The following is a 26,777-nucleotide window of genomic DNA, read 5'->3' as shown; positions in this document are numbered from 1 at the left end:
AAATATATGGCCTATGGCTAGAAAGGAAAGGAAATGAATAACAAATGTCTATTCCTGAAATGCTCAGAGTGAAACTTGAGAATAATTAACAACCTAATTCAGCAAAAATACTAAAAAGGACAAAAGAGAAAAATGATTAACACGCTTGTTCAAAGTAATCTAATAGGACAGTTGGTTTATGATCAAAACATTCCCTTTCCAGCGACTTCCAGATTCCCTATGTGTTGAAAACATAGGTAAGAAAAAGGAAATACACATTAAAATTCACACCTACCTTCTGAGATAAACAATCCTTGTCACTCATGTTGTCTATTCTAACTGACCCTCTTAAAATATGAATAAAGAGCCCTCAGTTTCTTCCTCTCCTACTAGTGGCTCTGAAGCCCACACTTCCTTATAGCATCACGGGAATGACTCAGAAAATGGAACTTTCCAGAAGTTCTGAAAGCTCCATCCACAGGGCTGCTCCTCTGAGGTCATAGACTTTAGCCATGCAAAGAGTTCCCTGGTAGAAAGAGAGAAAAGGGAAGCTAGAGAATGAAGAGGCAGCACTAGGTTCTGCTGGGCTTGCTGCTGTTCCTCCAGCGGTGGCCACTCTTCTTCTTTGCTACTTTTCCAGGAACACAGCAAATTCACTGTAGAGGGTAAATTGAAGCAAAGTTACATAATAAAACAGAGAAGAGGAAGCTCCCCACCCAAAAAAATACCCCTGGTGGCCTGAACTCTTCTCTCTTTTCCTCCCCAGTAGTCCTTGGTGGTGTTTGTTGGCAGGCCCAGGGGCCAGTAACTAGGCTTCAGCGTCTGTTGCTAAGGAAGGAGGGGCCTCTGCTGTGCCCAAATGCAAGACTAGGCTTGATTCAGCTCGGTGACCTGGTCTTTTCCTTTGCAGGAGCTGGTCAGCAGGAAGTGTTGACAGAGGGGGAGATTGAGGGTGTTCTGTAATGATGCAGGAATGCAGAGGTGAATGGCAACAAGGGCAGGTGTCTGGGGGAGGTCTAAATGCACACAGTATGGCAGCTAAATTCTTAGGCTTTTAAATGTAAAATGGCAGCGATGTGAAGACTACCACACAGAGTAAGTGTGAATGTTTAATGAGGTAATGCCTTAAATGAGATACTTGCACACAGGAGAAAGATAGCCAACTAATCCCAGTTTGGTGGGACCTTCTGGGTTTTAACCCTGTTAAGTCCTGCATCCTGTGAACCCCCTCAGTCCTGAGCAAATTGGGTCAGTTTGGTCACCCCACATAGAAGGCACTCTATATATGTTGTGGCTAAAACCATTCTTATAATAAATACAGACACACATACATATAGTCTCATGTACAAATTAATGGTATTAACCAGTGCCCAACATTTAAAACTCATGTCACATGGTTGTGTTCAAACTTCTCTCAAAACCAAGTTAGATTTATTGAGTCATTGGAGGTGTGATAAATATATATCTGGGTTTTTACACTAGATTTTCCTCAAAACTATCTGATATTCCCATCTGAGGGAGGAGAAGAAAGAAACAGAGACACATAACTTTCCTGAGTTGACATAATTCATGAGCGGTGCTGGTGCAACTTGAACCCTGTCCTTATTCCTCTGGAGTCCAGCGCTTTTCCCGTAGACCTGCCCAGAACACAGATGTTTCTGAGGTCCTCCCACAAATACTCAGAGCTCCAAGTTCTGCCACTTCTCCTTCTTTTTTCTTCCTCAAATTTGGGCTCTCCATACTTTCAAAACAACCCTGAGGTTCTGCATCACCCTATATTTCTCTCTACCATAAAGGACATAGACAGTTTCCAGAAGTGTTTGCAATCAATAAGCCAGTAGCAGAGTTTGAGACCTTAGATAGAAATGGGGTTTTTACCTGCCCTTCTGCAATGAGCATGAAATCCCATATTCCACAACACGAGCAGCCATGAACCAACAAATGAATAACTGGAAAGGGCCTCGCATTGGCTCATGAACTTCATACCCTGTGGGTGAGTAGGAGATAAGTTTCCATTTGAAATTTAGCATGCTCTAAGTCTGTGTTCAAGAACATCAAAGCAGTAATAATAGCTTCCATTTATTAAGCTATTCTTGCTGCTGGCACTGTGCTAAGCACTTAATGAGCATAATCCCTCAACAACACAGAGGATAGATGTCATGATTACCCCAAGTTTTGTGGCTGAGGAAACTGGGACACAGAGAGGTTAAGTAACCTGCCTAGAGTCACTCAGCGGGTTAGTGGTAAAGAGTCAAAATGCTTGAATCCATCCCTCTCCCCATTTTACAGATGAAGTCAAGGCTCAGAGGTAATTCATCCAAAGTCACACTTGAAACCAGAGCCCAGGAATGTTGGATCCTGGCCCATGGTTTTGTTACTGAGCAGTCCTGATATAAAACGGGTTGCCTGGCTGTGGGTCTGCACCCGCGCGCTTAAAAGGGACTTATGAATACTCCACTGCAGGCACACACAAAAGGTTAATAAAAAGTTTATTTACAAGGGAAGGGGAAATGAGGAAATGTGCAACTCAGGGAGAAAATAGGGAAATAAAGTCTTAAATGCGTCCTACCAGGTCCGCCGACCTGGAAACCCAAAGGCACGCTGAGAGCTGGCCGGGCGCCGTGAGCTGGCGGAGAGCCTAAAGGGGGACCCTCCCAAAGCCCATGTGTCTGGTTTTATACCAACCCTGGCTGCTTAACCCCACCCTCAGGTCCCAGCCACCTTCCCTTTGGTGGTGATGGGATTTGTCTTTCCCAATGTCCTGATGGCTTTGGTCTGGAGTGGGGGTGGAGGCCACAAAGCCTGTATGGAATTAGCTTTAGGACAGCCTTTTCCCCCTAACAGTTTTTACCAGGATGCTTTATGGCAGTGGGTCTCAACAGGGGTGGCTGTGATCTCCAAAGACATAGGACAATTTAGGGGGATTTTTTTTTTTTTTTGGTCATAACCCCAGGGGAAGAAGAGTACTAGTGGGTTAAGTCCAAGGATGTTGCTAAATATCCTATAATTCATTATGGAATCTTGCTGCAAGGATTTGACCAAAAGCCTACTTCCGACCTGAAGGTGGAAAATGAAGTATCTGCCAAACAGAATGAAAATACCAAATCCTCTCTCCTCACCCCAACCCCCGCCCCAGCCTCGCATGCACCAGAATTATTTGGCTTAACTTTCTGTTGGATAATTCCCAAGCAAGGATGTAGGCCTCAAGCCCCTCAATCCCCACCCCTACAACTCCAAATACATAGGTTTGCTAGATAAAACACAGGACACCCAGTTAAATTAGGATTTCGGGTAAACAACAAATAATTGTTGGGGTAAGTGTATCTCAGAAAATGAGACATATTTATACTAAAAAGTTATGTTGCACACTTGAAATTCAAGTTGAATTGGGGGTCCTCTATTTTCATTTGCTAAATCTGGCAATACAAGGTGAAGAGGTAAGCTAGGTTCCAGGTTGTCCCCATTTCTGTGGCATTAACAGCCTAGGGCCTCAAATCTATTGCCAAGAAATTTTCACACATTTCTTATTCAGAGCCTGGTGATCTTGGCTGGCCTTTTCTAAATTCTGAAATACTTGCTTATCCAAAATAACCATGGAAAGGTATAGAAGAATTTGCACATGGATTTCTTTAATTGATCCATCATTATTGGCCATTAATAACCAAGTCCTCCTGATGTTACCGTCCCAGGCATCAGGGAATACAAAATGTGGTGGAGGCAGCAGCCAACACACAGGAAAAGCAAAACCTGGTTCACTTGACAAAAATGCCAGCGGTAGGAGGAATTGGAGGGGTCACAGAGTCGCCCCTAGATGGCACCCTTGAACAAAAATCTCAGTGGCCGCCTCAATTCAGATTTTCAAAGTATCCCAATATTTGGCCTAAAGGAAGAAACAAAAATCAAAACCATCCTTTTCCTAGGCGGGGCACCCACCATTCTGCAGCTGAACAAAGTGCAGGAAGCTAGATAAAAATTGCTTGAACTTCAGAATTTAAGGCCATTTAATAGTTCATGTTTCCTGTCTCCATCAGCCACCCTTTCTAAGCCTTGGAGATAAAGCAAGATCACTTATTAATTTTTGGTATCCCCAAGTACATTTCTCTATCCACAACCCTGATAATTTCTAGAAATTTGAGTTGGTTGAAGTAACATCATGGAATATTTTGAATCCAACCATGTTCCAGGTAGGTGCTAAGTTCTTTAGCCATCGTGGTTCTAGTCTTCACTACAAACCTGCGATTGCTTTTCTCTTTCCTAAAGGGCTATTTTCCAGGTCTCTATGGGCACAGGTCACTCAGGAGAGGTGGGTCCACCCGACCCTGGATGAAAAATGTCTCATAACTAGTTCATAGCAGATTACTGCTTGAATCCAGCCCTCTCTCTGTTTTACAGCTGAAGCCAAAGCTCAGAGCTGATTCACCCCAGGTTACGCCTGAAACCAGAGCCCAGGACTGTTGGGCCCCAGCTACACTTTATGGCTGTGGGTCTCAATGGGGATGACTGTGATCTTCGCCCAGATCTGACAATGTTTGGGGATATTTTTAGTGGTCACAAGTGGAGGGAAGGAGAGTACTAGGGGTGGAGGCCAGGCATGCTGCTAAAACCCCTTGGTGCATTGACAGCCCCCACAACACAACACAGGAATGCTCCCACAAAAGGTCCACAGGCTGCCATTGAGAACCCCTTCCCTGTGTGTTCTGCTTTGGCATTGGGGGATTTGGGTTTAGTCACTTTGCCTCTCCGGCACTAGATTTTCCATCTATAATCCAGATTCTTTTTTTTTTTTTTTTAATTTTTAAAAATTTTATTTTATATATTTTTTACATCATTTTTCATTTTTGCACAATGTATGCATTTTCATCTTGGTTATAGTCCCCATACAATTCCCACGCCCCTTATTTTGACCCTAATCCCTCCTTCCCTCCCTCCCCACGTAGTGTCTCTGGTTTAGAGTTGTTTGTTGATTTTGATTTTTACTTTATTATAATTAGTCTTTTTCCTGGCCCCTTAAATAGATGACTGGATCAAGAAGATGTGGTACATACAGACAATGGAATATTACTCAGCCATCAAAAAGATAAAGTCATGCAATTTGCAGCAACATGGATGGCGCTGGAAGGGATCCTGCTCAGCCAAATAAGGCAGAAAGAAAAAGAAAAACACCGGAGGGCTCCCTCACAGCAGGAGTCCAGAACCCAGATTCTTAATATACGTATTTGAGAAGTAAAGCTTAGAGCCTTCCAGGGACCGCCATACCTCATCACTGTGTGTCCTGACCTGAGGGCGGCTCCAGAGGGCTGGTTCGGGGTATTTGGGGGTGGGGGGAGCCCTAAGACCCGGGGAAAGGCCTCTCTCAGCCGCAAGCCACCTTCCTCTGTGGCCGGGCATTCTCACTCCACGCCAGGAAGCTAAGAGGGCAACTCTCTCGGAGCCTTGGTTCGTTCATCTGTAAACGTCTTTGCTCTCGTCATGGTGGCGCCAAAAGGCTGAGGGAAAGAGAGCGCCTCGCTGGGCCAAGGCCGCTTCCCCGCGACGCTTCCGGTGGACGGCGCGAGTCGGGAGGCGAGCGCGCGTCGAGGGGCGGGGCTTAGGGGCGGGGCTTAGGAGGCGGGCCCCCCTGATGAGGGGCGGGGCTTCGGTGTTGGTCCCGCGGCTGGGGGGCGGGACTTCGGGGCGCGTCCTGCGACCGAGGGGCGGAGATGGGGGGGCGGGCCCGGGGCTGAGGGGCGGGGATTAGGGCGCGTCCTGCGACCGAGGGGCGGAGCTGAGGGGCAGGCCCGCGGCTGAGGGGCGGGGATTAGGGCGCGTCCTGCGGCCGAGGGGCGGAGCTGAGGGGGCGGGTCTCGAGTCCGAGGGGCGGAGCCCTCGGCCTGGGGGCGGGCTCTAGGGGCGGGGCCAATGTCAGGGGCGGGGCCTGGGCGGAGGTAGGCGGCCGCGCCGGCCCGAGGAAACTGGCTCCGGTGGGGTCCTGGCCGCAGTGACCCCCTCCTGTCTCCTGCGCCTCCCTTCACGCGGCAGGCTAATGCCGGGGCAGCGCGGCTGCCGGGACCAGGTGAGAGCCCGCGTTGGTGCTGGGAACCCAGGCCGGCGAGACCCCCTCCCCGGGCGGGGCAAGCAGGAACTCGGGATCGGCGGGTGGAGCCTGGATCGGGGTCCCCGGCCTGTGGGCCTGTCCGCGGCGGGGTAGTGAGGGGAGTCATCCCCCAGGCCCTGGGGCCTGCGCCGCCCGCACTGCCCTACCGCTAGTTTTGGTAACAGGATTGCTACCCTCCCCCACCCCACGGAGACCCCGCTCTTCCTGGGGAGACTGGCTGGGGGGTCTCTTAACCCCTTTCCAGGAATCATGAAAATGGGCACCTCCTTCCACCGGGGCCTTCTCCACCGAGAACCCCCTTCCCCGTCCCTGCAGAGACTCCAAGTACCAAAGGCGGATTTTCCTCTCCTAATTAATAACGGGGTACTCGACTCCCCCCTGAACTTCCACGTCTGCTTCTGTGCCCCCTCGGGCGCGGGGCCCCTCTCCATCTGCATCACTCCCTCTGACTCTCTCCTCGGGTCCCCCCGGACTGGGCTCCTGCACCCCCTCGTCGTCGTCAGACACTGAAAGACCGGGGTCCGGCAGGGAAGAGGCGTCTGGGGGAGCCGGGCCGAGGCGTCCCGCTGTTCCCATCCACCTACCGAGGTGCTACACCTCCGCCTCCCAGCTGGAACGTTGGGGGAGCCGTTTGCGGGGAAGTTTTGGGGAGCTTGGAAAGGGAGGGGCCGAGTGGTTGTTCTCTCCAGGCGTTGAGCAAGCACTGGACTTGTGGGCTGCGTGGGCTTAACGCGACTTCTCAATGCTTGGGGAAACCCCTCCCACGAGAGGGTGATCGGGCATCTGGGCATTGTCCCCTGGAACAGAATCCTTTAGGCATTTGTACTACTGAGGTCAGGAGATCAAACTGCAAAGGGAGGAATGGAAAATATCTCTCTGTCCAGCCCTACAGTTGTTCTGGGAAACATAAAATAAGAAAGATGTGTTTGTTTACATGAAAATCCAAGAAAGGGCTAAGTAGATACCTAATTTAACAAATTGATGACTGGAGCAATGGCATTCTTCCCAGGCTTGCCCAGGTCCAACTCCCCAAACCAGTCCGGGCACTCTTGACTTTCCCAGGCCCCAGGACACCTGTAAGGGGAGCTGGACTTGTTTCTGCCTGCTGCAGAGAAGAGTGCTGGGAACATCCCAAATTCAAGTTCAATGCCAAGTGCAGCTTCCAAGGCAGAATATGCAGGTGGAGAGGTTAATCCGCTCCTGTCCAAGGGGTTCCTGTTTTCACTAAAGGGATTGTAGTAGAAGACCTTTAGCCGAGGTGATTAAAATGTGCTTTAATTTGCATACTAGACCTGTAGGTACTAGTTCACCCCCAGTAACTCACATCAACTTGTGGGATACTCAACATGGTAAATAAATGTGAGGCGCTCTGCTATTTTTGTCCACTGTAACAGAATCTTCTAGGCATTTGTACTATATAGGTCAGGAGATCATTTACAAGGGAGAAATAGAAAACATCTCTCTTCTGTCCAGCCCACAGTTGTTCTGGGAAATATAAAATAAGAAAGATGTGTTTGTTTATATGAAAATCCAAGAAGGGCCAAATAGATACCTAATTTAACAAATTGCTTTGATTAAAAATAATTATGGGAGGTTAGAACAGTCCTGGAAATTCCCTGAGGCTCCTCACTTGTTAGGGGAAAGAGACTTACACAAGAAGATAAAAAAATGATTGATGGCAAAATGAAATTGGGAGCCAACCTGTTTCATGTGAGTAGTAAACAAAGAAATGGGCCAAGGTCTCTGTTGTTTGAGAAAGGCCTTCTTGGGGGAGAGAAGCAGTGGTATTTGAAATAGTGTCTTCAGCTTTCTAGCTTTCTTGTATATTCTTTTAGCACTTTAGGCTAAAAAATATCAGCTCCCTGAGATAATGTCATTATGTTATATGTCCTTGTAGGACATATATACCTAAACATAAAGATACATGTTTGATATATTTACTATATATTTTTTTAAAGATTTATTTATTTTCATTTATTTATTTATACAAGCACTGGGTACAGTCAGAGTGCGGGAGGGCGAGAGAATTCACTAGAACCAGAGCGGGGAGCAGAGCAGGCAGACTGATGAAGTACACTGCTGAGGGGAGCAGCGGGCGGCAGGAGAGGTCTGCGCACCATGTGGGACCCTCCTCCGGTGGCCGGGGAGCAGCTGGGGACCGAACCGGCGCTGCAGAGGCTGCGGGCAGCTTTGCAACCCAGCGCTCAACCGCTGCGCCACCCGGGAGACCCTATTTACTATATTTTTAATATAATTTTATGGAGTATTTTTTTTTCACTTTTCATAGATGTTTTCATGTTACTAAATAACCACATTATCATTTTAATGACTGTACAATAACCAATTTCCTACTAGTGGAGTTAGTGTCTTTCAAGTGTTTTTACTATTCTATATTATAAACAGTAATGTGATGCTCAACTTTTTTTATGTTTTGACATTCCTGTTTATTTCCTTTCTATTCCTAGAAAATAAATTGTTGGGTCAAGGTATGTGCAAATTGAAATTTTAGTAGTTATTGCAGCTTGCCCTCCACCTGCACGCCCACCTTTAGTGTATGAGGGTAGTAAAAGCTCCTGTTGAACTGGTTAGTGAACAGCATTAGTGGCTTAAGATACTTTATGTTTTAACCAATGACAGCAAGAGACCAGATGACATGAAAGATTCCAGTGTGCCCTACAACGGAAAGAGTATTGGTAGAAGAAGTAATCCCTAAAGTGACTGAAATAGCTTTCAGGATGGAGAAAGAGGAGCCCCCAAGCGCCTCAAAAGAATTGCAAGAGCTGCAGAGGAAGTTATCCTTGCTGATGGAGTTCATCCAGGGTAACTCAAAGGTCAGTTCCAATCATTACATATAACGGAAAATTGCTAAATGACTCTAGCTTAAATGCTACAGAAAGTTATGTCTCTCTCAAGTAGAATAAATTGGGAGGTAGCTTGGGAATCTTTCTGACTTACCACCACACTATGTCCAAATTGTGACCTTTAGACTCACTGTCCAAGGTGGCTTCTAGAACATCAGCCATCATACCACGTTCCAGGCAGTAGAATGGAGGAGAGGAGAGAAGACAGACTTACAAACTACCTCTAAGTCATGGAGGCTAATTCCTGGAGACTCTTTGCATAACATCTCTATATGCCAAGCACCGTGCCAGGCATTTGGTATGTCTTATTTAGTATTCACATCCACTGTCTGAGGTGGAGGCATTTCTAAGCATATGAAGTCTGGCTTCTGGGCATTTCTTCACTTCTGAGAACCTCAGCTCTAGTCCCTAGGATAGCTTTGGCCTAGATGACTTCCAGGCCAGCCAGCTCCCATACTGATGGAGCAGATTATTAGTTGGCAAACTCCTGATCTCCAAATTATCCTGAGGTAGAGTGGTTCCTTTAAATATTTTTTATTGTATTAATTGAAGGAATTAATATTAATTTTATTAACAACTCAAGAGAGTGATATTGGAAGAAAAAAGAAAGCAAATCTCCTGGATACCTGCCACTAACAAATCCAGAGGTGGTCATGATGATGATATATAATTTTTATATGTAGTGGCTATAATCATGGCAGATGTAGTTCTCTTTACTTTGGCTTGATATCGTAGAGTGCTGTTTCTCCTTATGAAGTGCCATAGAACCTCCTCGCAGATCGCCTTGTTATAATTCACATAGCTTTCCTTTTTTTCTGGAATATTTAGATGATTTCTTCCCCATCCTCCCACCCCTGGGATTTTTCACTTTTCCTCAGATGTTAATAAGCCCTTTAAATTCCAGATAAGAACAGATGGGCTTCCAAGTGTGTGAAACAAAGTCATCATCTCTTCTCGGAACTCTCGGAAATGCATTGTCAGATCTTAACTGTCTTACTTTTAAACTCAGAGAGTTAGAAACCTGCTCAAAATAGCTCCAGCCAACAAACACACAAATGGAGGCACCTGCCAGGACTTCGGGAGCAGGGAAGCCATCTTTGAGGCCAAGGGTGGGAAGTGGAGGGCTGAGCCTCAGGTGGGTACAGAACCTGGGTCTGTCAGGTGGTTGGGCTCAGAGCTAACAGTCAGCCTGCCCTGTCATGGCCCATGTTCTGTCTCGTCGTAGCTTTTTCTTGTGTGTCTGTGTCACTCGCCTCTCTTGGCAGCCTGACTTCTTTGGCTGTCCCATTCACATGGGCAGACATGACTTCCCAGCTCACTCCAGCTGAAGCCCTCTGAAGGGTCTGGTCTGGGAGTGCCAGTTCCTAGAAACAAGAATCTGTTTGACCAGCTTCACCTGCTCACCTGTGGCTGAGGGGCTGGCAGGTGGGCCGGGGCTCTCACTGCTCTGAGAGGGTGCCATTTTCACAGAAGAGGAGGAGAGGTGAAGCCTGGACCGGGCGGATGCCCTCCCTCCCCATGTCATCTCCTTATCTGGATGACCTGTGGCAAAATACTTTCGCTCATGCTGGACCTTTCCTGCCATAAAGGATGTTTTTGAACTAGTGCCCCAGCACCTGTGAATCACATTCACGGGTTCCCCAGCACCACTGAGTCACATTCGAGTGGGCACCCAGGCATAGTCATGGTGGAGAAAACTTCACACAGCATCTTTGATTCTTTGATGTGTGATATTGTTATAGAGCAACCCCGATATTAAACGGGTTCCTGGCTGTGGGTCCTCACCCGCGCGCTTTAAAGGGACTTATGAATACTCCACTACAGACACACACAAAAGGGTTAATAAAAGGTTTATTTACAAGAGAAAAGGAAATAAGGAAAATGTACAACTCAGGGAGAAAATAGGGAAATAAAGTCTTTAATGCGTCCTACCCGATCCGACGACCTGGAAACCCAAAGTCACTCTCAGAGCTGGCCGGACGCTGCGAGCTGGTGGAGAGCCCAAAAATGGGGGATCCCCAAAGCCCACGTGTCTGCCTTTTGTATCCACCTGGCTGCTTAACCCCACCCTCAGGTCCCAGCCACCTTCCCTTGGGTGGTGATGGGATTTGGAGTTCCCAGTGTCTTTGGCTTTGACCTGGGGTGGGGGTGGAGTCCACAAAGCCTATATGGAATTTGTTTGGGACATCCTTTTCCTAACAGTATGATTCTCTTCTCCCCTCTGGTAGCCAAAGACCTGATTATCTCTTGCATTCTGACAGCAGGGCCTGTCTCCTGAATAGTTCCAGATGGAGATTTCATGTCCTTAAATACTGAGGTGCTCTTCCAGGCTTGACAGAGCCCGGCACGGCAGCGGGCAGGCTCTCCCAGCCTGGTGTCCCTGGGTTCTTCACTGCAGCACCAGAAAGTCTAGGTGGGACAACGTGTGCCGCTTCTTGGCTGGCGATGGTAAAGGGCAGGGCACTTTACTGCACTTTTACTGCAGTTACTACATAGTAAACTCGCCTACTCTCCATTCTCCCCTGTCCCCCCTGTTGCCTTGAGAATGAAAAGTTAATTGCTGTGTTCTGTTCCCCTAGATTTACAAAATGTTAAGTTGTTCCTCCTAGCATTGTAGGGAGAAATAAATGAGGGAATTCAGTGAAAGCACTTGAGAGAGTGGTTGGCACCTGAACGTTTAATGAATGTTCTCTATTATGAGGCATAAGTGAATCCTGTCCTCCCCTTCTGTGGCTGACTGGCCCCTGCAGGGTCTTTATTCCCTTCCTGGGGAAAGTTAATTGCTGGGCTTCACACTGTGCCTCTTAAAATGGTCTCTGCATATCTGAATGACTTTCTTTCTTTCTTTTTCTTTTTTGGGGGGGGGAGGAGGGCTGTGTGGCTCAGACCCAAGAAGCCAAGAACAAGTAGATTCCTTAAGGACTGGAAGCAGAACCATCTGGCTTTTCTCCTCCTTGGTCCGCATGCCAAACTCCCCAGTGCTATTGATTTTTCTCTGTCAGTCTGGATTTGACTATCAGTGTCTCATGCCTGATTTCCTGCACATCTTCCAGATACGACTGGCAGCTTCACCTTCTTAGATTATCCCTTTGATTATATCACAGTCCAGTTCAAATGCTCTAGTTTGCTCCCTGAGTGGTGGTTTTTTTCCTGGATAAAGTATATTATATTATTTTTTTTAATTATCCTGGATAAGGTTTAAATGAACGCTTTTCAATGAAAGTATGCGAGCCTTGTATAATTAAAATTTTATCATAGTCACATTAACAAATGTAAAAGCAGGTGAAATTAATTTTAGTATATTTTAAATAACCCAGTATCTACAAAGCAATATAATTTCAACATGCAGTTATATAAAAAAGCCATGGATGAGATATTTTACATTTTTTAATATACTTAGTGTACATTCGAATTCAGATGCTTGTGTCCACTAGAAATTCTACATCTCTGTTCAAATTTCATAAAATTTACAGTGAAAAACTTATTTGAAACATATCTGATTTATTTGAAATGTAGATAAAAATTCCCAATGACTGAATCCGAAGTCAGTAGTTATTCACTTATTTATTTTCATTTTTTATCTTTGTGTAACCTTAATTTTACATTGTCTACTACCGCACCAATCCTTTCATCTACAAAATGGTCATTTTGATAAAAGTATTAAAAAGTTAAAAGTGTAGTCACTATCTCATAACTTCTAAGAGTTTTTTAAAAAAAATTTATTGAAGTAACAATGCATTGTAACATTGTATAATTTTCAGATGTGCATCATTATAAATATTTGAATATACTACATTTATTTCACCACTAAAAGTCCAGTTTTATCCTTTACCACACAATTTACTCCTATACCTGATTGAGCCCCACCCCCCTTCATCCTTTCCCTTCTGGTAACTGCTAATTTGGCCTTATAGTTCATTTCTTTGTTCAAATACCAGTTTTTTAGTTAAATTAAAAATGCAGTTTATGAGTCACAGTAACCACCTTTTAAGTGCTGAGTGGCCACATGGGACTTCACTACTAGGGAGCCCTGGGAAAAGCCAGGCCTGGCATCCTGGTATCCCCACCTCATTGCTCCCCTCACTGAGGATTCTGGGTCTCTTGATTGTGAGGATCTGAAAGAACAGTTCAGCCTGGCAGATGCCACCTGGGGCATGTAAGAATTCAATGGACCAGAGTTGGAAAGCAGTCAAGATCCGAGACAGCTGGGGGATCCCATCCCTGGGGCTCCTTCTCCTGTATTAGCTCATCTGCCTCCCTCTCACCTCTTAGCTTCAGCCACCCTAACAGGAGCATCTCACTGGACTCAGATGCTAGAGAATACCTGCCCAGAGGCCTTTCCTGGGGACAGTCACCTCTGGATAGAGAAGCTGAATAACCTCCTCCTTGGGAGCTTTTGTTAGAAAGGAGTAGCCAAGGCAATGCTGCCAGCCATGGAATGCAACCTGTGTGTTCTTTGGCCTAGCTGTGAGACTTGTCCTGCCTCAGAGTTCTCTTCAGGAGGCAAGGCTGGAGCCCCAGACAGAAGGCTGCCGCCTTGTGGAGCAGCCTTTCCCACTTGCCCCTAAATTCTCATCATCAAAAAAAATTTTTTTTATTGAAATAACATTGTAAATTCCCACCATTGGAATCACATGGGTGAACAACTGTTTCTAGAAGGCAGGTATGTTCCAATTAGTCTGTGATCATTGCAGCTTGAATTAAACCTTCATTTCTACTTCTGGCCTTCAAGATCCTAAGGAATGAGACACAGGAAGGACCAGAGTAGATGGGGAAAAGTTCTGGAAACGTTCAAGGGAACAGGAACTGGCAAGCCAGTTCCTGAGGAGAAAGAGAGCATGGGGCCTACCAAGAGGGTCAGCCCATCCATGTGGGGTTGCCCTGGCTCAGCTCTGCTTCAAGGCAGCCCTTGAAGCACGTGCACATATGGAGGTAGATGTTGTACCCCCAAAATTATGCAGTTATGTAAATGACAGGAACATACTAAAAGGCAGCCCTCCTCCTCTGAGCCAGATCCAAAAATCCCTTTTGCTTGGTGCGGGAAGATAACTTATTACATGCTCTTGCAATCGTCAAGAAACTGTGGCCTGATGCAGCGCTATGACATAAAATCAGCCTGATGCAGGCTGATGACATAAAAATACATTTTTTTTCTCATGAGGTGGCAACTATTGCTGCCATTCAGACTAAAGGGCCCAACTTTGAGTGCTTGGATTTTGCCGCGTAGAGTGACTCCCGTCAAGACATTTAGTCAACTGTTTCTCAAATGTTATGTACAGATCACCTGGGGGTCTTGTGTTATGTACAGATCACCTGGGGGTCTTGTTAAAAAGCAGAATCTGATTCAGCAGACGGCGAGTCTACCTTTCTGACATGCTCACAGGTGGTGAGCAGGTCCAGGGCTTCACCTCTCTGTGCCTCAGGCACCTCAGCTATGGAGACACCAGCTGTGAAGTTGGGGGCACGTTGTTTGCACATCACACCTGTGCACACATATGTTGAGGGTCTTCCAAGAAGGCGTGTGGTCAATGGTAGAGACAGGAGCACATCTTTTTACTGGACTTGAGCTTGGGTGGGCCCTCACACGCGCCACCTGCCACGGCTGCCTAAAGCTGTTGCCGGGTGACTCCTGTCTTGGGAGGATTAATGGGTTGACTGCGGAGGAGCTGCCTCACCGCAGGCTTTCCTGCTCAAGTGGCTCCTCAGCATGGGATGCAGATGTAGCTTCAGTCTGGCTCTTTGTCCTTTGCCCACAGGTGGTCGCCTTTATGAAGTCTCCGGTGGGTCAATACCTGGACCGGCACCCTTTCCTGACCCTCGCTGTGCTGGTGTTTCTTGCTGTGATGGCTGTTCCTCTTGGATTCTTCCTGTTTCTCACATTGCTTGCCTCCCTGGCTGCTTTGGTGGGAGTCATACTACTAGAAGGTACCTGCTCAGTTATTCACACCTGGAAAATGGCTCCCAATAAATACTGGGAGGACAGTATTTATTGGACATCTGCCACTCTTATCAGAGCTTCCTGTTCTTGTCAAAGTCACAGCAACCAGGCAACTTATCAGAGTAGTTAAAACATGGACTCTGGTCTCCACATCAGTGTTCTACTTCCACCAGTGCCATTTTGGGCAAGTTAGTTCCTCTATTAGAACCTCAAAATACTCATGTATAAACAGGGATGTAAAATTCTGTCTCAAAGGGTGGTTGTAAGGATTGAAACCTATAGTTCCAGAAAGTGCTTGGCACCATCTGTGGCACAAAGTATATTCTCCATGGATGCTCACTACTGTCATTAAACAGGAAGGCCTTTCACCCACCACTAATTACTGGGCACCTGCAAACTACAGGGTACTAAAGTCCCACTGCTGACAGTCACTTCTCCTGGCTTTGCTAAGTTAAAATTACTGAGGAAGCAGATCTGATTGGCTCAGTTTGCCTTTTCAAATAAGATCACAAACCAGGGCCTCCCCTGGTGGCGCAGCGGTTGAGCGCTGGGCTGCGAGGCTGCCCGCAGCCTCTGCAGCGCCGGTTTGTTTCCCAGCCACTGGCGAGGGTCCCACAAAAAAAAAAAAATCACAAATGACAAGCTACAACAAGCCAAAGAGGTGGTTATCATTGGTCAGGGGGTCCCCTCTGACTCATTCTTTGGCTTCCCAGAGCTATGGGCCCCCAAGGTGGTTTCTCTGCCCCAGGGACTGTGAAGAAGGTGTTTTATACTTGGAGGAGGGGATGCAGGAGCCAAATGCCATCTGGCAATGTTGTTCTGGTAAATATTGACAGAGAGATGTCAAATAAATGAGTGCAATAGCAAAAGTAAACTTAGAAAGAAAGAAGAGAGCCACCACATTTTGGTCGTATCATGCAAAGAAAGGCCTTTGTGGAGAAGATGAACAGCATGGGCACAGTGTGTAAATCAGTGGGTCTTGAACTTGTGTATACCTAAGTGTTACTTGCTTTTTAGAAAATGCAGACTCCTAGGCCTCATCCAGAAGTTGTTTAAAGTCTAGAGTGGGTCCAGACTTTTTGTCTAAATTTTCAACAAGCCTCCCTGATGCATCTGGTTCTGCTATAATGGTGGTTGGCCACACTTTGAAAACCATGGGTCTAGGAATTTAAAAGATTTCCTTGAAGGAATTTAAAAATCTACCACATCTCTTCATGTTTTCTGTTTTTCTCCTTTTTTCAGGGGCCAGCCCTGAAACTGTCCCTGTGGCCATGGAGATGGACACTGGCTGTTTGTCTATTCCCATGCCCAGGGAAGGCTGTAAACCTGACAGCATTTGCCATGTTATCAGTTCTATATTGAAAAGAGGGATTTTGGTATGAGGAAGGCAAGGGAATGTGCTGAGCAGACAAAAACTACCATTTTTGATAGTCAAGTCATTTACTTGTCATGTCAACACTTAGAGGCCATTATTATTATTATTATTATTTTAAAGATTTATTTATTTATGTATACAAGCACCGGGTACAGTCAGAAGCGCTGGAGGGTGAGAGAATTCACCAGAGCCTGAGCAGGGAACAGAACAGGCAGACTGACGAAATACACTGCTGAGGGGAGCAGCGGGAGCAGCAGGAGAGGTCTGCGCACCATGTGGGACCCTCGCTGGCGGCCGGGGTTCTAACCGGTGCTGCAGAGGTTCTAACCGGCTGGGCAGCTTTGCAGCCCAGCGCTTAACCACTGCGCCACCAGGGGAGGCCCAGAGGCCATTATTATTAGACCCTGTTTATTTTTTAAAAAAGATTTATTTACTTATGCATACAAGAACTGAGGTGTAGGTCAGAGGTGCAGAGGGTGGGGGGCAGCAGTGAGAAGATTTATCAGAGACAGAGTGGGGAACAGAACAGGCAGATCTACTGAAACACACTGCTGAGGGGAGCAGCAGGCAAGACAGGAGAGGCCTGCCTCATTATGTGGGTCAGCTCCCTGGTCAGGGATTGAACTCGTGCTGTGGTGGCTGCAGAGAGCTTCATAGTGCTGAGACTTAACCCCTTGCACCACCAGGGACCCTGTACCCTGTACCCTGTTTATAGATGAGTTAGGCTAGAGCTCCAAGAGGCCCAGCATCACACACCAAGTGACTTAACCAGGATGAGGTTCAGGCACGTCTGCCATGAAAGTCCATGTTCTTTCCTGTGTGCCTTTTGCTGTTCCCTCCCTTTCCCCAGGGTCCCACATCATGAAAACTGTACTGGCAATTTAGCTGATGGTATTTCATTAATATTCCCATTAAAATGATTTAATGGTGGGTAAAATGACCGATCAGATGTGATGATCGGCGTGTGATAGCCACTAATATCTAATTGGTAAGTTAATACCAGCCTGCCTTATAAAGGATATAATCAGAAGCTACATTTAGATTCCACTTCATTTAGCTGCATTGCCTTTATACAGACAGATCATGCAGGTGGTTGTTAAGTATAAATTATAGAATCATTAGAGGTGATTTATCTCCCCCATTACTGTCTTGATTAACTCCTAGAACATTCCACTGGGGAGCCCATCCCCAACCTTGAAGATGAGAGGGGGCCTCAAATTCAACCTCCCATGGGCATCACCAGTGACAAAAATGAACCGAGCTGTCCAAGCGTAATGCTGTTGGGAATGGGGGGCCTGAGGAAGCTGCGGGGATGCCCACTCAGTTAGATCATCTCCTTTTTAAGTGATGCTGGAATCCTCCATTCCAAACACAGTGACCCAGTCTGAGAGCTTCCAGCCCGTGTCAGAGGAATGCTTCTAACCCTCTCTCCTCTAGGACTGGTCCTCTCCATGGGCGGCCTCTCGCTGTTTTGTATCCTCTGTGGCTTGGGCTTCATGTCACTCGCCATGTTGGGGACAATCCTTGTGCCCTGCCTGGTGGTCTCCAGCCTCATCAACTACTGGTTTTCTCCCAGGTGAGTACATCTCCATAGCTCCCCAGCCTCCAGGCAGCATCTAGCAGGGGAGTTCTTAGCATTGTTAGGGGCGGGGGGAGGGGATGGTTCTCGTAGTTTCTCATGATGGCAGACATCAAATGGGAATTTACAAGGAACTTTAAAGCTCCCAGCCCTCATGGGCATTGGGGTGGCACTTCACCCTCACTGGGAAGACCCCTGCGGGAGCTTTGTGCCCAAGGCCCAGCTGGTTCGGTATCTGGAATGGTGGCCACCCTGCACCTTCAATGAGTCTCTTACCATAAATGATTTTGTTACTTCATGCATTGGTCATTTGGACAATATTGGTTCATTGAGTGATGCAAATTTTCCACATACACTCCAAGTAACTCCACTCTGTGAGAGAATGAGAGTGAAAAGTGCATGAGGGCACACTGTATTTATAGTATGTTCTGTTATGAAAATAGTTGTTACCTTGAAACCCTTGCACTAGTATTTCTTTAAAACTGAAGAAACAGGTAACTTCTTTGTTAAATGAGCCAAAGCACAAGGGAGGGGAGAAGGACAGAAAAAAAGAGGAACTGTGCACTATATTCTAGGAAACAAATGGAATTTGGCTGCTAATACAAAAGATCATACAACAATAGGGAAGAAAAATAAAAATAGCCAAACTCATGAAAATCGACTTAACGATTTTTGTAAAAAATACACTGACCTCATTCCATGTAGAAAAATGGGCCTCAGAGAAGGGAATCCATGCTGCTTTGTTAGGGAATCCACAAGGCCTCTCAGGATTTGCAGAAGTGGGGAGTCAGGGAACCTGGGTCTCTTTGTACAGTGACCACATCTTATAAATTATTAATACTTCCAATTAACTCAATCTCCTAAAACAACCAGAGCATCTTAGCCACCTCACATCATTATCCAAGAATAGTTAAGTCTTCCTTCTAACTTTTTGTTATCAGGTATGAGTGCTTTGGATGGCAAGAAATGAAAAAATCTAAATGAATACTAACTTGAACAAATACGGGTTTGTTTTTATTGGAGAAGAAAAAGCTGGAGATAGCCAAGGCTCATACAGTCACCCCATGGTGTCATCAATGAATTGAGCACCTTATGCCTTGCCACCCTGAGTACATTGGTTTGTCGTTTCATGGCCACAAAAAAGCTGCCACAGCTCCAGCTGTCCTAACTACATTCAAGGTGATGATGGGAGGGGGAAAAAAAATATGAGTCCTCCCTCATCAGCTGAATGCAACTCTTTTTATCAAGGAAGTGAAATCTTTCCCAAGACCTCTCCCTATCCTCCCTCAACCGATTTCCTTGGTTGGAAATTGATCAAATGACTAAGCTGGAGGAGAGGCTGGGATATGAACTGTAGCTTTCTCAGCCTCTTTGGTTAAACCCACAAGGAGAAGAGTCTTGGGAATGTGTGTTGTCAACCAAGCCCTGGTGTGTGCCACAGTTTGGAGAACTAGTCCATAAATCCACTCACATTAACATCAGTGATGCCCTCATTCTTCCCTTGGAAGCCTACTGCCACAAGGACTAAAAAAGATAGACCTATTTTTTTCCTTCCTCAACCCACCTTCTGTTTGTTGAAGTCAAGAAGTGGCCAACAAATTAGAATTGGAAGGTAGGAGTCTGGCTGAGTCGCAGCTCTGACATCCTTCAGTGTGTGACTTTGAACACACTGGCAACCTAGGCTGCTCCTGTGCCAGCCTGCTCATGGGTTGTTGTGAGGAAAATGCGAGATACCATTTAGAAGAGAGGCCATAATCCCTGCCCCTAACTCTGTTGTTTTAACCTCTTGTTAATTTGCATGTGTGTAAAAGCGGTGTATCCCCAAATCTGGTGTGATTGCAAAGAGTGACTAAGAATAACCCAGCAAAGAACACCACACATTCAGGTCTGTACACTCTCAACGTTGTTGTCTAAGGAGGCCCACAAGCTAACCATGTCCTCTTATCACCAAACAGAACCCTGACCCAGGAGATTGCCAGTGATGACAGCCCTCAGGCTATGAAGTCGGTGAACTTAAAGGGGCTCTAGCAGGAGTGACCACTGCAAGGAAGGATGCTGTCTCCGTGCACCTCAGGAGTCTGGGATCAGCACTCAGAGCTGGGTCATCAGCCCTCCAGAGAGGCACCCTCCAGTTTCTTCACCGTTCCACATTCCTTAAGTGCTCAATTCGGGGATCTTGTTGACAGCTGGGGATCTTGGTGGTCTTGCATCGGTTCTGTCAGCTGACCCACCCTCACATGGAGAATCGGCAGACAACCCAGATGGTTCAACAGCCCCTCTTGCTCTCCCACCCTCCCTGCCATGGTGCACTTGACCTTGGCAGATCTCAAACCCCTAGAGCCTGGCCACTTTACCCAAGGCTCATATCTTGTGTCCAGAGCTCCAGTTTGGGGCAGTATTGAGTTGTTTTCTCCTTTTCATTTTTTAAAGCTGTGAGAAAAAAACTTTCTTTACTCATTTGAAACAAGAGGTGGCAGGGAGGGGGGTAATTCAAAACAGAACAAGCTCTTCTGCCTTATTAGCTTTTTATCAGAAAGACTGGCAACATTTGGGAATAATGGCTCAGACAACATTGGAAATAGAATCCAAACTTAATTTTATGGCCAAGAGCAGTTTTGAAAAGGTCTGAAGGTATTCTTTCCACTTTGAGTACTGTTAAGTGCTGTTACTCTTTTGAATAATATTTGCCCTTGATACTTTTGTATTGTTTTAAAGAACTTGTGAAAATGCTGACGTTCTATAACATTTTTTAAAAATCTTAAGGGGTTTCTACTTCAGTGGTTTATACTCTGTGGTATTTTATTAAATAAATATTTATTCAGATGAGCTTTTTTTTTTTAGTTCGTCATATCCTGTCTTTAGACAGGAGACCTGTTTTTAATCTTTTCTGTTAATTTCATGGCAGGTCCTGGGTAATATGGCATTTTTAGTTGTTAGTGATACTCAACTCGAAGTGGTTTTAAGATTGGGGTGGGGGCAGGTGAGGGAGGGATTCATTTCACTCAGCTGAAAAGCCAAATGTAGATAGATTTCGGGCACTGCTGGATCTAAGGGCGTGAGTAGAATTAGGCTTCTCTCTTGGCACCATTCTCTGCAAGCTGCTTTTTCAGGCAGACTGCTCAGGACCTCTGAGCCTTGAGTTAGCTCTTCCTGGGCGAGGAAGCTGTGGTTTCCATTGCACACAATAGTCAGTCTTTGGCTCTGATTGGACAAAATTGGGTCATGTGAGAAACCCCAGCCCAATCACAGTGGCCGGGGGAGCAAGACTATGAAAAATGCTGAACCAAGGGCAGGACTGGGTCGCTCCTGGGTTCAGGAGCCATGGGAAGAAATAGGTCAGCCCCATTGGTTCCACAGACTGTGGGGTACTGGCATGCAGCGAGATGGGGAGGCCCCCAAGAGAATATTAGAAGAAAAGGGAATACTTGCAGAGCAGACAAAAACAAATGCCTGCCACCTGCTACAGTAGGGCATAAAATCGGGTACTGAAACATGATGCATCCCATGACATTAAAGGTGATTCACCCCATCAGAGAATAAGAACTATATTCCTGCCAGTCCATTGAGCAATAATGTTAACTGTTCCTGTTATTGAATGTTTCTTCCCTTCATGCCAAGTATCTGCTATATTTTGTGAGTAACCCACATGTCTGTCCATGCCATTTACCCAGATGGGTTCTGAGTTTTCTGTAGTCAAGAATGAAAAGACCCCCGGCCTCCTACGAACTTTCTAATGTAAGAATCACTTGACACATGTACTTGTTATCTGTTGCTGTGTAAAAGTTTACCGCAAACTCTGTGCTTAAAAGGACACACATTTATTATTATCGCACAATTTGGTGACAGGCATGTGAGGGGTCCAGGCACGACTGAGGTGGGTCCTTGAAAAGACTGCAGTCACAGCACTGTGTCTCGCTGGGGCTGTGTCTCGCTGGGGGAGGACCCACACCCAAGGCCGCATGGCCACCAGCACCCTCCGGTTTCTTGAGACTTGCAAGCCCAGCAAGTCCCATCATCTCACACTGTGGCAGCTTGCTTCCTCAAAGCCACCAAGGAGAGTCCTGGCGAGAGGGACATAACATGCTTATGAATGCAGTCATGTGGGTGTGATCACACATACCCGGTCACTGTGACCATGTGCTGTGGGTGGGAACCAGTCACAGATCCCACCCACGCTGGAAAGGAGGGGATTACACCAGGGCGTGCATAACACAGGTGAGGATCCCGACTCCACCTCAGACTCTACCTGCTGAGAGAGGTAAACACAGGACAGGCCTGACTCATTTTTACTGCGCTTCACAGATACTGCAGTGTTTTACAAGATCCCCCACCAGCAAAAAGATCGTGACTTGCTGATGGTTCAGATGCTTGGTTAGCACTTTTAGTCGTCAGGAGATGAAGGCAAATGATCATAAAAGTGCTGCTATTCCCCTCCACTTTTTCTCATTTTCTTCCCTCCTCCCTACCTACCACCTTTCTGCCAGAGCTCTGAGGATGGGAATAATGTCTGTATCTTTCATTTGGGGAGGAACTTCATAGATATGGGCTGGGTTCCAGATCACTCAATACAGCAAAGATAGCAATAAAGCGAGTGTAAGGGCAGGAATGACCACAGTGCAGGTTTTCTAATCCAGCAGATCAGGTAAAGGAGGAGTCAGAGTCCTCAGTGGGGTTTTTTTTTGCAGGTCTTTTATTGGGATTACCAGGTACACGGCAGGCAGGGGTGCTGGGGGGCCAGGAGGCTGGCAGGCCTCCCAGCCCCCAGCAAGTCTTCACTCTATCTGGGTTCTCCGGCCTTCTCTCAGCTTCTGCTCGTTCTTGGCTTCTTGGCTTCTGCTGGCGTCCCCATGACGCCGCCCTTAAAAGCCCAGTCTCAGCCCAGGTGAATCCCATCTACCTATGCCCACACCCTACTCCAGGTGCCCGCCATCAGGCATGCATTCAGGACCGCAAGGATCCATCATCTATCCTGATGGTGGGAGGGCAGAAAAACCTGACACTTTTCTTTACCCTACAGCAAGTCACACATTTTTGGTTTCCCACTCACAGGAGTTGTTTGCACCATAATGTCGGCTGTTAAGTGTGCAGTAGCATTCTGTCTAAACAATGTAGATGTCTTCACTTACAACTCCATTTTGCTAAAAAGTGTTAAGTAACGTGTACCTTCAGCAAGTCATCTTTTTGCCACAGACCTTCAGTTTATGAAACAAAAAGCAGTATCTGCAAATGGCAATAAAGTGAAGCACAACAAAATAGAAATTCCTGGACAGCTGAGAAGACTGAATCTACAGCAATTCTCAACTGGATGTGATTTTCCTATCCCCACTCTCCCACCTCCTAGGGACCTTTGGTGGTGCATGGAGCTATTTTTGATTGTCATGGCTCTTTGTCTGTGTGTGTGTGTTGGGGCAGCTACTGGCATCTGGTGGGTGGACTGCAAGCATGGGACTCAACATCCTACAAAAAGGAATCATTTGGGCCCAAATGCCAATGGTTCTGAGGTTGATAAGCCCTGATTTAGACAAATAATGAGAATTAAGAGCTTTAGGTGAAGCCACAGCAGGGCTGGGCTGGGCTGGGCTGGGGCTGGAACTGGCCAGGTCTGCAGCAGCAGGAAAACACAAGCCTTCGCATTTGTGAAATCTTGCAGGTTTTTAAAGAGCATTCACATCCATTACCACCTTTGACATTTCACAACAGTTCTGAGTGGTCATTCTGTTCTCATCTCCATCCCTTACCTGGTCAGTGGAGGGGGTGGGGTGGGGGGGGGACTGGCAAACAGGTAAGCTGTTTGCTGAAGGGCCAGCTCTTAATTTACTAGCTAGTGTCCAAGCAGAAGTGGCAAGGATGAGACGCCAGTAAGAACTGCATGGCAACTGGTAGTGCCCTCCAGGCTGGAGAGGGCATAGTTGGCTCCCTCCCTCCCCTCCAGTTTTCCAAGGAGAGTCAAATCCCCATACACAAGCTCTAATAGTCCCTGTTCAGTGTATCCCTGTTGAGGTGCTGGCGGCTCTAGCCACAATTGAAAACTTCATTAAAAAAAGAAAATAGGAAAAAACAGCATAAGAAAGCAGACATTTGCTAAAGAAAGCGTTTGATCTCTGAGCCAGTAGAGGGCGCTCACATCCAGGCGATCTGAAGTTGGCTCAATTGAGATTCAAGAGCACCTGGAGCTGGAAGCGTTTAAACTTGTACTTGTTAAGCTCTGCTGTGCACGCGCATGGGGGCCTGTTAAAAGGCAGATTCTGAATCTGTAGGTGGGGAGCAGGAGTTTCTGAGTTTCTGCATTGCTTATCAACTCCTAGGAAAAGCCTTCCACAGCCACACCTGGGGTAGCACACCCCGGGGGGTCCTCTCCAATCCTCAGATGCCAAACCTGAGGCCCAGAGAGTACCCAGGTGTAGTGGCAGGGATGGGCACGGGGCAGGATCTCTATGACCCAAGCAGATGGGGTAAGGAGGAGTCCTGGAGCCCTCAGTGGCTTTTGCAGGCTTTTATTGGGATTTACCAAGTACACAGCAGGCAGGGGTGATGGGGGGGCCAGGTGGCTGGCAGGCCTCCCAGCCCCCAGCAAGTCTTCACTCTATCTGGGCTCTCCGGGTTTTCTCGTGGCCTTGTTCTCTGCTCCTCTCGTGGTTCTGCTTCTGCCAGTGTCTCTGTGACGCCGCCCTTATAAGCCCAGTCTTAGCCCAGGTGAATCCCATCTACATATGCCCACAACCTATTCCAGGTGCCCATCATCAGGCCTGCATTCAGGACTGCAGGGATCCATCATCAATCCTAATGGTGGAGGGGCAGAAAAAGCTGATACTTTTTTACCTTACCCTACACCAGGGCACACTGTAAGTCTGCAGAGCCTGGGCCAGAACCCGCATCTCTTGCATCCAGTGACCACTTCATGACATGTGTTAAAAAATAGTATAGATTTTTTCTGTTATGGTTTTTGAGGTCAAAAAGTTTGAAATTCATTCAATTAATGGTGTTAGGGTTAAAGGATCCTCTTCCTTGCTCCTATTAGTTTCTGGTGTCCTCCTGTATTTTTACTCCCTTCTCCATTTTCAAAATACATTCCTTCAATCTCTACACCATCATCACAAAACTTTTCTGTTGTCAAATTTCCTTCCACATCCCCCTTATATCGTGATGACATTTGGGGCCAACCTGGATAACTAACCCAGATAGTTTCCTCATCCAAGATCTTTAACCTAAATCATGTCTGCAAAGTCCCTTTTGCCATAGAGGGTAACATTCACAGGCCCTAGGGGTTAGGTCTAGATATTGGGGGGGCTGTTATTTAGTCTCCCACAGAATCTAAACATGCTTAGTCCCCAGTCCTTAAAGATTGTAGTTTAGTGGGAGTTGGGGGGGGGGTGGTCAGGATGTGTATATTTTACAAAATATGTGCATGGTTAATCGCCTCATGTCTAGCACAGAGCTTTATTCGGCCCACAGCTAGTGTTCACAACGTGCTTGAGGTTTCATTCAAGGGCCTAGAATAGTGCTCTTATTATCTTGGTTTGGGGATGGCTCCAACGCTTACTGGGTAACACATACGCCAATATATTGATTATCAAACCTTTGCATGCTTTCAAAGTAGGTTTCAGTCTCATTTTAGACATGTGGAAATAGGCCCTAAAATTGTTCTACCTGCCCAAGTTTACACAGTGAGAAAGACATAGCTCAAGAACCCAAACCCAGCTCTTAGAGAGCCCTACACATTCCATACAACTGTGTGAAGCAGCAGAATAGGGCAGGGGAGAAAAGCACAGCTCCAAAGAGTGTATTCCTCAGCCCACAAAACCATCTGCAACCCCCACAACCTCCACTATCAAACTGCCTGGTTGTTAGAATCCCAGATCCCCTTCATCTACCTCCTGGCATCTGTGCTACAATTATAGCCCATCACTATCTGATCGTGGAGATTGCAAACACTAGTTTAGATAAAGGAGCCGCTCTGTGGATTTGAGTTCACTCTCATCCCACACAGTCCTTCCCTGATGAGGCTGCCTCCCCCACGTACAGTAAGATGTGTACCTTCAGAAGTTGAGAACATGCCTTTCATCAGCTGCTCATTATACTTATTGCAGGCTACCATGGCAACAAGTGTTCACCCCAGCAGCTACTCCACAGCAGAGGACTTGGGTGGGGGGGCGACTTTCCTCTCAAAGTTCTGCCTCTGTACTTATGGCACACACCCCAGAACCGAGTCCTGCTCTGGGACAGTCTCGAGGCCAGGTGACCCTGATCCTGACTCTCCACAAAGAGACCAACCTGTGGACAAAAGGCTTCCACTTTGCCATCAAGATACAATGTCTTGGAAAAGCTACCCGAGGGCTAAAGGTGCAATGCACATTTTTGACAATGGTTTCACAAGGTGAGGGTGGCATAGCTTCCTATTGCTGCTATGACAGAGTTAACTCAAACAGACTTTATAGTTCTGGAAAATTCTATACCAAATGGGGCATTCGAGCTGTATTCCTTCCAGTGGTTTAGTAAAGACTCCATTCCCTTGCCTTTCCCAGACGTTAGAGGCTGCCCACTTTCCAAAAAGTTTCCACTTGTGTCCCCATCATTCTGACTTCTCCTTCCATTGGAACAGTTTTTGGCTGTGGCCTCCTGCCTGTTTCATAAGGACCCTCATGATCGGGCCCATTTGGACAATTAAACATAAAGACCCTTAGTCAGGGCCTCCCCTGGTGGCGCAGTGGTTGAGCGCTGGGCTGCGAAGCTGCCCGCAGCCTCTGCAGCGCGGGTTCGATCCCTGGCCGCCGGCGAGGGTCCCACATGGCGCGCAGACCTCTCCTGCCGCCCGCTGCTCCCCTCAGCAGTGTATTTCGTCAGTCTGCCTGTTCTGTTCCCCACTCTGGCTCTGGTGAATTCTCTCACCCTCCTGCGCTTCTGACTGTACCCAGCGTTTGTATAAATAAATAAATAAATAAATCTTTAAAAAA

General features: G+C 46.8%; 2 protein-coding genes across 8 annotated transcripts in view; one reads left to right on the top strand and one right to left on the bottom strand.

Moving 5' to 3' along the window:
• The window catches only part of DNAH3 (dynein axonemal heavy chain 3), a 134,290-nt gene extending 127,596 nt beyond the window's left edge, over window positions 1–6,694 (bottom strand). For 5 of the 6 annotated variants that reach the window (XM_037507474.2, XM_037507477.2, XM_054693810.1 and 2 more), the window contains exons 1-3: window positions 5,236–5,533; window positions 1,858–1,966; window positions 275–635 (exon numbers count right to left, since the gene is read on the bottom strand). In XM_037507474.2, coding sequence (XP_037363371.1) covers window positions 275–304 — 30 coding nt within the window. In that variant the 5' untranslated portion in view covers window positions 305–635; window positions 1,858–1,966; window positions 5,236–5,533. Of the gene's footprint in view, window positions 1–274; window positions 636–1,857; window positions 1,967–5,235; window positions 5,534–6,657 lie in introns of those variants that run through there. The other variant, XM_037507475.1, reaches the window with a different exon arrangement.
• Window positions 5,899–20,645, top strand: LDAF1 (lipid droplet assembly factor 1). 2 transcript variants are annotated; one of them, XM_037507478.2, is made up of 5 exons: window positions 5,899–6,031; window positions 8,711–8,904; window positions 14,691–14,859; window positions 17,685–17,823; window positions 19,782–20,645. In XM_037507478.2, the coding sequence occupies exons 2-5, from the start codon at window positions 8,809–8,811 to the stop codon at window positions 19,852–19,854; spliced, it is 477 nt and encodes a 158-aa protein (XP_037363375.1). In that variant the 5' UTR covers window positions 5,899–6,031; window positions 8,711–8,808; the 3' UTR covers window positions 19,855–20,645. The 2 variants fall into 2 exon arrangements, with proteins under 2 accessions (XP_037363375.1, XP_037363376.1); XM_037507479.2 differs by lacking the exon at window positions 5,899–6,031 and adding an exon at window positions 6,753–7,783.
• The last annotated feature ends 6,132 nt before the right edge of the window (window positions 20,646–26,777 follow it).

The sequence above is a fragment of the Talpa occidentalis genome, unplaced genomic scaffold (assembly GCF_014898055.3).
Source record: "Talpa occidentalis isolate TD23 unplaced genomic scaffold, MPIMG_talOcc4v2.1 talOcc4.12, whole genome shotgun sequence".
In the NCBI taxonomy this organism is placed as follows: domain Eukaryota; kingdom Metazoa; phylum Chordata; class Mammalia; order Eulipotyphla; family Talpidae; genus Talpa; species Talpa occidentalis.
Note: the sequence above shows the minus strand (reverse complement) of the source record. Positions and strands in the feature narration are given on the sequence as shown.

What these genes read in the sequence shown, in the direction of transcription:
- LDAF1 (XM_037507478.2), top strand. Translation starts at nt 8,809, where the DNA reads ATGGAGAAAGAGGAGCCCCCAAGCGCCTCAAAAGAATTGCAAGAGCTG. An exon ending in GGGAGTCATACTACTAGAAG is followed by an intron (nt 14,860 to 17,684) that starts GTACCTGCTCAG and finishes TCTCTCCTCTAG; the next exon opens with GACTGGTCCTCTCCATGGGC. An exon ending in AACTACTGGTTTTCTCCCAG is followed by an intron (nt 17,824 to 19,781) that starts GTGAGTACATCT and finishes ATCACCAAACAG; the next exon opens with AACCCTGACCCAGGAGATTG.